The 12305-nt window shown below is 42.7% G+C and overlaps 1 protein-coding gene across 3 annotated transcripts in view; it reads right to left on the bottom strand.

Moving 5' to 3' along the window:
• Positions 1-12305, bottom strand: part of LOC105188015 (Kv channel-interacting protein 4) — a 136432-nt gene that overhangs the window by 44066 nt on the left and 80061 nt on the right. For all 3 annotated transcript variants that reach the window (XR_003114273.1, XM_025307244.1, XM_019843554.2), the window contains exon 4: positions 11196-11525. Coding sequence is in view for 2 of the 3 variants with exons in the window: in XM_025307244.1 (XP_025163029.1) it covers positions 11196-11525 (330 nt within the window). In the remaining variant the exon portion in view is untranslated. The remainder of the gene's footprint in view (positions 1-11195; positions 11526-12305) is intronic.

Here is a 12305-nt window from a genome sequence, read left to right as displayed (position 1 = left end):
GAGCAGGAGAAAAATGTACCTAACAAAAAAGAACAGTTACTGAAAAAAGTTACGGAAAAAGTTACTTAACAAAAATCAATGAGAGAAAACTTGTTTAACAGAAATTACGTAATACATAAAAAAACGTCTTATGGTAATAAAGTTTTTTTTCTAGGGGGAGCAGTTTCGATTTAAATTTTGGTTTCTGTCACTCGAGAAACCAAAGTCACTTTATAAGGAAAATACGCCAATAAAATAGTTATTGTTGGACATACTCTAAAAAAAGCTCGCGAAATGTAAGATTTTACTGTCGCTGCGCTTGCACCGTCGTTACGCGTGTATGAATGTGCAACGATAATCGCAGTGACCCTTTTTGTACGTCTCAATTGGCATCCACGGGGACGATGTGGAAGTGACAAAATGTGTCTCTATCTCTCCAGGTGAAACTTGAAGTGCGCTGCAATTCATAAAGTTCTAGTCGCTCGTGGGTTGGTTACGTGAGTGGTAGCGCTGCATTACTGAACCTTATTTCCCACGAGATCGGCCTCTTTATCCCGGGAAGAGCCCGTCGAACCTCCAGAAAGCAGAGACGCGGAATAATCTTCGACGGGGTAAAGCACGGCGTTTATGAGATCGCGATACAGAGGGAAGCGAGACGCAACCGCGTTAGTGCCAGACCAGATTTTGCAAAAATTGCTCTTCCTTGTAGTTCAAAAGCCATCCGTTCTGTGTCACGTGGCTCATAGAATATTTATAAGATCTCGTTCGGCGTCTCTCGCGCGGCATCGTGAGACCCGGGGCGAGGTGGATTCTCGCTGCCGTGCGTCGCAAGCCCGACGATCGAAGCGCAATACGCTATAAAATGTATTTCGCAAATGCTGGCATAAGGTCGCGGAAGAATTGCGTCGTCGCAATCACTTAAACGTTGTCGCCGGATCACGCGTTTTATGCGCAAACGTCTCCTCCGTCTTCCCCTTTTAATCTCGCTATAAAGTACAGTTGAATCTCCGCGATAAAATTTGCCCATCCTGATGTAAGAGGGCAAAAGAAAGAATATGTAGGGATTCTTTGATAAATGGCGACAATGAGTACATGCGTAGGGGACTGAAGTAGCACACTATCGTACACCTGTACATATACATGTTCCTTTCCCGAAGAAATATATAATCCGGGGAATCAGCACAGTGAAAAGATTTTGTCTTATAAGAGCGTTGCGAATAATCCATGTAGGTATATTCAAGTTGCAACGCACGCGTGAGACGTTCGCTCAGAAAGAAATGTGGTTTTCGTAGCGCAAGCTCGCAGAAAATAAATATCGTGACTTCTGCGATATTACGGAAAGGGAAATCGCAGGCTTTTGGAATTATGCGGCGGCGACATTCCGCCTGTTACTTTTCTCGTTCCGCTCCCGCCAAGAACGAGAATAATTCGTTATTTCGTTGGGAATAAGGGAGCAGAATGAAGTAGTTCCGCAATAAATATCTCTCACGTCGTGTAGAGAGACGCGCAGTGACGGCCGTTGGAAATCAGGATCCGTATCGCGCATTTCGATAGGTGCACGCCGTTTCCAGGCAGCACGGAAGATTTGGATCCGGGGCGGAAATTCGAAGCAGTTTTACGCCGCCACCCTCCTCCTCCGCGAATACATGAAGCTTACGTTATGTTTTCCGCGCGAGAGATCGCGGAAACTGGAAGCTGAGCGAGCGAGCGAGCGAGCAATCCAGTGTTGGAATTTAAATCGAATCGTCTTGTTCCGACAGCGCCGGATTCCTCAGATTCAATCTGCAGACAAATGTGACGCAACGCGGCAAGAAAAGACAAAAACGAGACGCGGATGATAACTGATGCCGAACGATCGGCGTCAATGCGGGCTGAACGATAAGATGAACTCGGTCAGAGGACACGTCGCGTGTATTTGTATCGCAACTTCGGTAATTCCGTGGGGAATTTCAAACGAGGAAAGAAACGATCGACGGATCTTGCATAGAAAGAAGTCCAGCGGAAGGAATACTCTCTCTCTCTCTCTCTCTCCCTCTCTCTCTCTCTCTCTCTCTCTCTCTCTCTCTTTCTATCTCCTCGTCGTTGTAAAGAATTTTGCACACTTCCGCCGAACTATTGTCGATATTTCCAACAGATCGAACATTTCGCTAATATTAGAAAATTTTAAGACAAGTTTTTACAGCATATAAATTCCGCTACTAATCTCACTTTACAGTTCAAGTGAATGTCCCAATTTGTAATAGTGTCTGAGTTTGTGACAATTGCACCCGTTCCTTTTAATAAACTAGTCATCTCGATCTATATTCCTAAACATACGGTCTTATTCTAAACTTTGCATATTATCTATTATAATAAATTTTAAATAAAATTAGAAACAACAGCAAATGCTAAAATATTGTAATTAAAAACGTAAAACTGATGGCGACAATTTGAATAGCTACTCGTTGGCATTTTAGAAATCGGTAGGCAACATTAGATCTATTTGTTAAATCCGTGTAGTTATTCCCTAAATTTTTCAAAATTAAATTGTCAATGAAAAAAATAAAATTAAACTACTATGCCGCTAAATAATACTTTAGTCATTCCTGAAAAAATAATATTACAATTAAATCAAACATTATAAACAAATAAAAATCTTTCCAGAAATTAAAAAAAGCATATATAACACAACTGAAACCCCAAATGTTCAAATTTCCCAACAAGATCAGTTCTATACTTAAAAGAGAAGATAAAGATCTTATATAGGCTCTTTAAGAGCCTATATAAGAAGTTTGTTTATGTGTAGGTTTCTATAAACCTTTTATACTGTTTTTACTTGTTGTTAGCAGACTCTTCTGCTTTTACTAATCTTACTTAGCTTAACACGAATATTGTTCAGTTAGTAATTCATTTTCACGATCAGCTCATGTCAATACTAATTGAAACTGATTGAAAGTCATCTTGTCAGTCGTTACAACAATCGCCGTATACACCTCAGCGTAAACAGCGACAGTATTTTGCCTCAAAAAACGTCAAATCGCATTTAAATTTCCCTGTTCATTGCGATCAACGATGTTGCTGCGAAGAACTTTCAATACACATCACGCTCGCTTCCTCCTTTCGGGCAGCAACGTGTCGCCGGATACACGCGAACAAAGGGATTCCAAATTTAATCTACACAACAAGCTTGCTTCCGTACGTTTGTCTAGTCTTCTGTGTCATACCGTCCTGTAAGCAAAAGGGACGGCTTGACCGAGCGTAAATAGGGTCAACGACGAGGCAACATCCGTTCGACCCTACGTCTCATTCCGGATGGCCGTCCAGAGGAGGAGAGATGGGGACCGAATCGTGGATGTTAGTGCCGCCTCCTCTTTTGAGATATTGGATCCGCGCAAGGGATGAAAGGCATTCCTCGCGGAATGCACCGGTTGCCGTTCGACAGGCAGCATGCACGTCGGTCTCTGTTTCCTGATGAAAGGCCGGGACTGCCAGAGTTCCCGTCGATGCGTTCATCGACAGCGATCCCGCAGGAATCTGTTATGCGCTCGCAAATCGAACGAGAATATTCGGGTGTTTATAAACGCTCCCGCAGAGACCGACCGGGCTATTTATTCGACATAATGATGCAACGTTTCTCAGTGATTCCTATAATCCGTAAATTCTTCAAAATCTGACCGCGAGATCGGCGAAAGAAAAGCTGGGCGGCCACGTGGGTGGCACATGGGTGACATTTTTTAATTTATGTCCGGCTCCATAATTGGCGATGAACGGTGTGAGAGGTATCTCGAGAGAATTTAAAGAGGCAACCTCGGTCCCGCTTTACTTACCCGCTAAGCGAGGGTGGAAGGAGAAGTGAATGGAGTTTTATATCTATAAGAAAAAAGAAGAAAACGAATAATTGGGGATTATTCCGATATATGAGCGTTTCAGACCAAGCGGGAGATAGGATTTTGCATAATCAGATTAATGTATGCGGCGCTCCGCAAAAAAATCTTGTCCTTTTTAAGAGTGGTCGCGTCGGAGGGAAAATGCGATTCCGCTAAGCGGAGGTTCCATTGAATTTTTATGCGCACGTTTATGCGAGTGTCCGCAGTAAATGACGCTAATTCGACGGAATTATTATTTGAGAGATATCGAGACAAACTTTAGAATTTAATTTATTGATCACCGATACGCAATATGATATTTATCGCGGGCAACCGCTGACGCATCGAAATTATTTATTCTCCTCGGCATCGCGAGCAGTGCCGATCGATTTTAATGGGATTCTCGATAAATCCCCTTATGATTAATTAACATGGCATGTATATATATACCAAATGTATAGAATCAAATGGCCAATACTTTGAATAAATATATTTTAACTATCCATTGTAAATAACGTGTTTTCTTTAGCGAAAAAACCGGAAAGGAATTACCGACACACCTGATATATATGTGTGCTGAAAAAATATTCTCTTTCTTTCTCGGCCGCTGAGTTTAGGATATTCATCCGGAGGATCCGCCGACAATGAATGCGTCTGCGAGGCGTTTCAACCGAGTTTCGTCGCGCAAATCTATCAACCTATCGTTTCAACGTTCACCGCAGGATATTTTATTCTATTCCGTTCGGATGCAAACGCGATTAAACGAAAACTCGATTAACATGACACTGAATGCGGTCCAGATTTCCATTCATTATAAAATGCTAATAAATAAAAAGAGGAGTTTCTCCCGCGGGGACGCTGCATTTTCGATGTTAATGTTAATGTAATATTATATTCCTTTTTGCAATTTGGGCAATCCGCCCCGATGTAAATTCGCAAACGGATTGTATAATATAGCGGTGTCTATATTATGGTCGCCCTTAACTAAATTGCACCATAATAACAGATGTGTTGTTTGTGCGTGGACGCAATTATTAATGTTGTTTACATCGAGATCTGCATTAATGCATACCGTAAGCTGCTGCCCCGGATTATACGAAGCTCGCTCAGCATAGTGCTTGTATTCGCATCGCAAGTATATCTAACCTTCGCACCGGTCTTCCGTTGTTAAGTACGTGGCTTCTGATATTTTATACTGTCGTTATTAATACAGATTTTTCACATTTTTATAAGACAAATTTATCACGTCCCTGCTTTATCCCCCATTTAAATGTAAAGTTCTCCAGCATTAAACTATTTCGTTCTTCCTCTCTTTTAAAACGCAGATTTTAAACACAGTAAGACGCGGTAAACGAATAAATTAGAATTTATACATAATCTTTCCAACTTAAATTTAACCCGCTCCCTAGATTTAAGTTGTCGTGCTCAACATCCAATGACGGCTCCAACTAGTCCGTATTTCTTATTGGTTGTTTACAGAGCTTTCTATTTTTCTAATCTTCTTTAATCTTTAAATAATGAAATGTACTCTCTAAAAGCGCATCAGTGAATTTCACTGATTCACTTTTAGAGAGTAAGAGTAACATATAAGATGTATAAATAACATGGGAGGGAGTCCCTATAGACATGACCTTCCTTCTTTTGTTCATTTGCCTTATGCATACACACTAAAAGCCGAATGAATAGACGAGCAGTTTGAGGTAGTAAACACAAAAAAAATAATAGATAGCATAACGATAATATAATTCAGACGCCCGTCGGTGGAGGTCGAGCGGGATACGGAGACGCACCGAGTGCCAGAACACCTTCGAGTCGGGCTTTCGCGCGATTACCTCACGCGGTAATTGATTAAAAATGGCGATCCGAATGGGTATGCGCACATTCGAACCGCTGGCGGGCAGTCGGAGATCTCCAAGAGAAAGCGCACGAGGAAATCACCACCAATATATCCCAGCCTAAAGCTCACCATCCAGCACCAAGAGGTACAATGGACATCAAGGGAAAGCGCACGAGATGTCCCTCCCAGCTGCTGGCTTAGATCACTTAGATCATACCGGGCCCCCCGGGAAAACGCACGGCGAGCCCGGTTTGTTGACCAAGAAAACATCTGAATCGAACCGGTATCGAAGGGGAAACGCACGACGACACCGGTATTCGGAATTAAGAGAAATCAACTAATTGTGTGAGGGAACAATGCTCGATTCTGGTCACCCGGTAAACATTAGGAAACAATGATTTGATTAACACTCACCAACCTTCTGCGCGAGTGGCGATGGCACATCTATTTTGGGCGTCCAACAGCGACTAACCGCCTGCCTCTATCGCGACATCGTTTTTATGATCCGCCTCTCTATCTTTCAAACGTAAACATATTGCTTTCCTCACCATTGACCTCACTGTGATCCTTATTGTTTTTCAATGCTCCGAATGCCCATTTCGGATTTTCATATTCAATACTCACACCTCGTACGATATGAATGGTCAGGTATTAGAAGCAAGAATAAATTCAATATTTTTATTACAATTGTGTGCTTTTCTTCAAGGGTATACACAACAACCGATCGACGGCATTCTTTAGAAAAGGAAAAGGAAAAATGGGCGAACGAGCAAAGAAAAAGAAAAGAAAAAGAATATTTGTCTCACAGAGAATATGATACATCATGGTTTGTTTCTGGCATAAATTTTGGCTCCTATGTTAAACGTCTCGCTCACGATAACATTTATGATCTTTGAAAAAGCACTGATTTTGTGTTTTGTGAAAAGCCGATGCGCAGGACCGGCATAAAATAATTGTACGTAATTATATATAAATTTTGCTTCTATATGGCCAAACATATAAACATACATAGTTATATATATCCCCATTGAAAAAAACATGATTTTATACAAATAAAATAATTAATTAATAAATTAAGATAACTATTTTGTAGTAGCCCGTAATGCAGATAATTGAGCAAAACAATCTCTTCTTTCCTTCATTTAACAGCGTTTACTTCCAGTTGACATGCATAATTTCATAGAGACAAAATTTACGTATGGATCATTATTATATGGGTTATTATATGATTTATTTATTTTATGGATATTTATGGATATATTTATGGATCATTATTATATGGGTTATTATATGATTTATACATAATTTATGCTTATAATTATATGCAATTAGATGCATATGATTGAATATTATAATCATATCTTACATAATTATACATAATTATGGAGTATTATACATTTCTTAATTATACATAATTACGAAATATATAATTTATACATATCGAGAGGGTCAATAATAAAAGCAGACACCAGTGCCTGCTATTTACTTTTAATCAGATAACATCGACGATCCTGCAATTAACGTACAAACCCGCCTAATGTCCCGTGACAATGGTCGGGTTACAGTTGGACTTGTGACGGAACCATGAAGCCTGACCAAGGGAAGAAGTGTATGAGCATACAACAGACACAAGGGTGCGCTTTGCGATATTTCGCCGTCCTTCGCGCTGGATACGCCGGACGGATGAGGACGTTGGTTCCAGATATTTCCCTCATAAATTCGTTTGTGAAAATGTAATTTACGGACGAAACCACATCTGGACTGTATGAATTTTCATGAAACGCGTTCTCACGACCTCGAGACCTCAGGCGCCGCGCCGGCGGGCTACACGTCGGGTTGCGTGGCCGCGCGGTGTAGCCACGTGTCCCCGGGGCAACGCGTAATGAAAGGAATACCTTCGGCGACGGTGGAACACGCGCGAAACAATGGCCGCCGGCCGGTAATAGTAATGGTATGCCGTGTAAATATTTGAGAAATCAATTCGAGCGGCGAGGAATTAACTGGGTCGGCCAGGGTTCCTTCCGTCCTGTGCGCGCCCTCCTCGATCCCATGATCCTATGTCCACCTCCTTGAGTTACCGACGGCGACACGCTCTCGAGCAAATGGCAGGATCGATACGTGCGGATCGAAAAGGCGAAAAGCTCGCCCACTCGCCTACGTCATGCGTGTCGAATCGGGATTCTCACGGTGTAACGCACTCGCGACGGCTGACGGTTAACTATCCGCGTATAAATTACGAGTTCCCGCCGGTTTATGCGCATAACAAGCGATTCCGCGCGACATAACTATGCACGTTGCATAAAGTCCCGATGCATTATACATCCTGGCCCGCGCGCACTTTATTTTCGGAACATTAATGGGAGCCGCGGATCACCGTGCGGAAACCGTGCATGCGTTAAGAATAGATTACAGCAGCAGGGAGATTTATTCTCGCGTGCGGCGCTCGAACAATCGATATTTGAAAGTTGAGCTGAAACTCGTACTAAATCTTCAGTAATTGCGGTGAAGTATCCGCCGACACAGAACATCCCAGCCGAGGCTGCGCCGGTCCAATTCAGACCAGAGGGTGTACCGATTTGCGGTTAAGGGAAAGTTACGCTATCTTGGGGCGTTCTCGACTCGCGCGCAAACTGCAAACTGCCGAGTATGTTATTCTGACACGCATAAGCGTGTAATTGGCTGCGGCTTTCGTTGCGCGTTTCTCGACGTCTTAAATTACGGCATTTAAAAACGCGCGTTAAATGACGCTTGAACGTACCGAATGACGTGATTTAAGATGACGCGGAACGTGGGAGGAAAGGCTTCAGCCAATTATACGCTCAGCGTGTGAGAAAAGCACATTCGGATTTGCAGTGTGCTCACTCGTTTGCACAACGGTTCTCATCATAGACTTGCGTACGTAGACCGAATGCTGCACAAAAGACCTGCGAAGATTGCGTCCGGAAAGGATGGCCTGTGCCGCAGACATTCGGTCTTTGTCTAGCTTCACTCCTATCGAAGAAGAATGCACGCTTGTGAAAGGGGAATACAGCTGTCCTTTACATCTGGTCTGCATGTATCTCATGAGAAAACGCGGCTCATACGTATATATAAATATAATGCGGTTTTCAGATATTTTCTTAGGTGATTATTATTAATCATTATTTATTATTTGTTAGACTCAGTTCAATTCATGTATGTTATTTTTACACGCACGAACGTCTAGAGATAAGAAGAGACACTCTCGGAATCTCTTGGAGTGAAATTTCACTCGGAAAGTAGAATGCTCATCGAGTTACTCGAATTAGAGTCGAAATTAATTCCTTTAATCTCGAGTCGACATATACATTTTGGCTAAATGTTTTGGACACGCTGTGTTCGTGGAAACTACGTACGGAAATGTTGTCTTGATGAGAAGAATAAACTATGTATAGAGAGATAGCCCAGCCGTCCTGCAACACCCTGTATACCAACGATACGAAAAATATTTCATTATAAATTTATTATAAATATTATAATAAATATTTTTCTCGACAAGAGAAAATTCGAGACATTCTCGTCTCAACGAGAGAATGTCGAGTGGTCTTGATTTGGTTTCAAGAGAGTATCAAGAGCGGCGCATCCGCGCGGGCTCGATCGCAAAAAGGGCGACGTGGGGTAATGAGCTGCGTGCGTGGAAGACAAGCGAGCATCGCTACAGGTGAGGAAGTGAGTGAGCAGCATGCAACATTGATACTCCGCGAGATACGTGAGCAGCGTGCAGCGTTGGTTCAACCGGCAAGAAGAGCCCGCAGGCCGTCATGTTTCCCGAACAAGGGAGCTAGTCACGCTTTCATTGGCCCTCCGATGGAAAGTGGTGCGCACGTAAGACACTGTGGTGTGACGTCGGCGCATCGAATATTCCGGTTCGATCAAACGTACCAACACTGTTTCTCGGTTCTTGAATAAATCGCACGAAGAAACGGTCTCGCTCCTCGCGCGTTCCTGATATTTCCGCTCGCGCGCGTGTGCACAGGTAGATTGTTGCTGCTGCTGTTGTTTGCTTCGCAGTTTCATCTCGCGCGGCGCACGTTAATATGCGGTTAATTAGCCCGTAACACGCGCTATCATTGGCGCGAATATGGAGCATAAAGAGGTTTAAGTAGCCGGGGCGCTTAACGAAGCCATAAGTCGTACTTTTAATTACCCCCTCGCGGGCTACATTATTCAAGCTTACTCGAGGAAAGGACGTGCGCGAGTAACGCGGGACATCGAGTTCCAACGCTGGCGCGTTTCGCCTTTTCTCCAACTTTGTTTCTCTAAAGGCCATTTAAAGCTCGCAGCAGACTCGAGAGACAGAGAGACGGATAAGCGGGTAGATCGGTATAGGCAATGAAATTGGCCTAAACTTTCGAGACTGGGAAGGATCAGCCGCAGCTGAACAAAAACGGAAATCTGCCGAAGTGACTATTCCGGATAGAATGTCACGCGCGAAGGATTCCTCGATATATCGAGTGAGTGCAAAAGTTTTGATAGCTTTCTCAAAGATGCCGCGACTGATATGGTTTTATATGGCAGTACTCATACATAAATATATATTAGGTAAATCGGAAAGTTCCGTCTATCTAGCGGCAAGTAGCTATAGCTAGAATATAGCTGTCGTTAATCTCTAATGTCTAAACGAAGCTTAATGGTTTTGTTATTTTAATAGTTAAAATATACTTATTATAATAATTGATATAAAAACGATTAAATGTTATTATTATAAAAACGAACTCACGTGTCATCTTTAGTGCTAATAATAACATTATATTATCATATATACTTGGATAAACTATTGCGGACGATTATGAAATTTGTTCAGTAACGATGACATTTTTAATGTCCGAGGGCAAAAAATTAGGAAGGGTGATGTGCGTCCTGACTTATGTCACACGTATTTTTGTCCACTTTCTTAATTGTTTGGACGGTCGAATCTTTTCATAATGTAGAAAACGAGGAGTACATAAGAGAATACTTCAGGTGATCTGCAATTTTAGGTAGAATAAGAGGAAAATAATTTTAATAAGACCGACGTCTCTCATATTCAAAGTAAACAACTCGGTATATTTGAGAACATCGACAAGAAGAATATGGTGGAGGTAAAATGATCGCCCATGGAATTAAAGTATGACTGCGCGCGAGTGAGGAATGGGATCATTCGTGGATATTATTGACCTTTCATTGCACATCCCAACAAACTATTATAGAGACAAAAAAATAAATAAAAATAGATAAAATAAATAAAAATAGATAAAGAGATAGATAAATAGATAAATCGTTAAGATTATTACTCTAGAGCTAAGCTCACTTACGAGCATTAGAGTTATTGCCAAAATAAATAAAAGAAAAAGTATTGCAAGTTTTAGATTAAAGAAGAAGAAGGATTCAAGTAAAAACAAAGAGAGTCCTACGTTTCTTCCGGAGTGATCTCCTCGATTATACGCCCTCTTCTACCCGCTACGAGAGTGCCCGAGGAGGCACGTTCTCACGCGACGAGATCTCGCCTTCGTAATCAATAAATCTGGGAAATATACCTAAAGCGAACTTGACGCCGGTCCAAGCTTGTCTCACGTAGTTGATTAATCTCCTGTAGAGAGGCCTCGGCGGTCTCTTAGTGGAAGTCCCCTCCTCCTCGTCGCCCGCACTCTCGTTATCCAGCGTTCCCGGCGGCGGGCCTACGCCCGTCAGGGTGCCAGCTTGATTCCTCTTGCCGAGGATGTTCACGACTTCCCGCAGCCCAGGCGCAACGCCCTGCAGTCCTGGTGCGTAATTCGCGGGGGCGACGCCGGAACCCAAGAGGTTCGCGCCGCCCCCGCGACCCTTGCCGCGTCCACGGCTGCCGCGACCCCAGACGGTGCCACTGCCTTCGAGATGGTTGACGACGTGTGAAATTTCGATGTTTTGAATTCGCAGAATGAATATCTTTTTCGTCCTTTCCAAGGCAAATGCCAGTCTCCGACGTGTTTTTATCGACTCGCGACGGCGGAGTGTCTCGAACTCGTCGGAGGCTGATAAGTGAGATTGCCGTACAATCGTTGCGATTTCGAGATTTTGTGCTTTTAGGAGATGTAGATTTGCAATTTACAGGCTCACCTCGAACGAGGCGCCTATGAGTCGCTCGATTATTTAGTGATGCATACGAGCTCATAATTGGGGTCGTTCACTTCTAAATTGAGTTACGACTTCCACATATGAGAAAAGTTTATGGTATGCGAAATGATGAAGGGAACTCGTCGCGCGGTAATATATTCTCCCCGTGGACGTACGAAAAGAAGCTGTAGTCCCTAAATATTTAACGCGAGTATATTCGTGATATTCCGCGTGCATGCATAATTAATTAATTGGGAAATGAACGAAAGTGTGTCCGAGTTCTCGGGGCATGAAATTTAGAAAAAATTACACGTCATTTACGACGACATTTTTATGCGCGTCCGAGTGATACACACGACCCGCAGGATTATCACGACTGATTGTCACGGCGCAATCTCTCGTATCATCTGGTCGTTAACATTAAACAGCTTATTCCGCGGTATGAAATCTTCTTCCAAGCGATAACCTGATATCTGCATTAAAAGATTAACGCAGCTTAAACGAACTCCCGAGCCTGATTGAAAACTATAAGTCATACCACTTGAGTATTAACA

This window comes from Harpegnathos saltator, unplaced genomic scaffold, assembly GCF_003227715.2.
Source record: "Harpegnathos saltator strain DR-91 unplaced genomic scaffold, Hsal_v8.6 scaffold844, whole genome shotgun sequence".
Lineage (NCBI taxonomy): Eukaryota > Metazoa > Arthropoda > Insecta > Hymenoptera > Formicidae > Harpegnathos > Harpegnathos saltator.
Note: the sequence above shows the minus strand (reverse complement) of the source record. Positions and strands in the feature narration are given on the sequence as shown.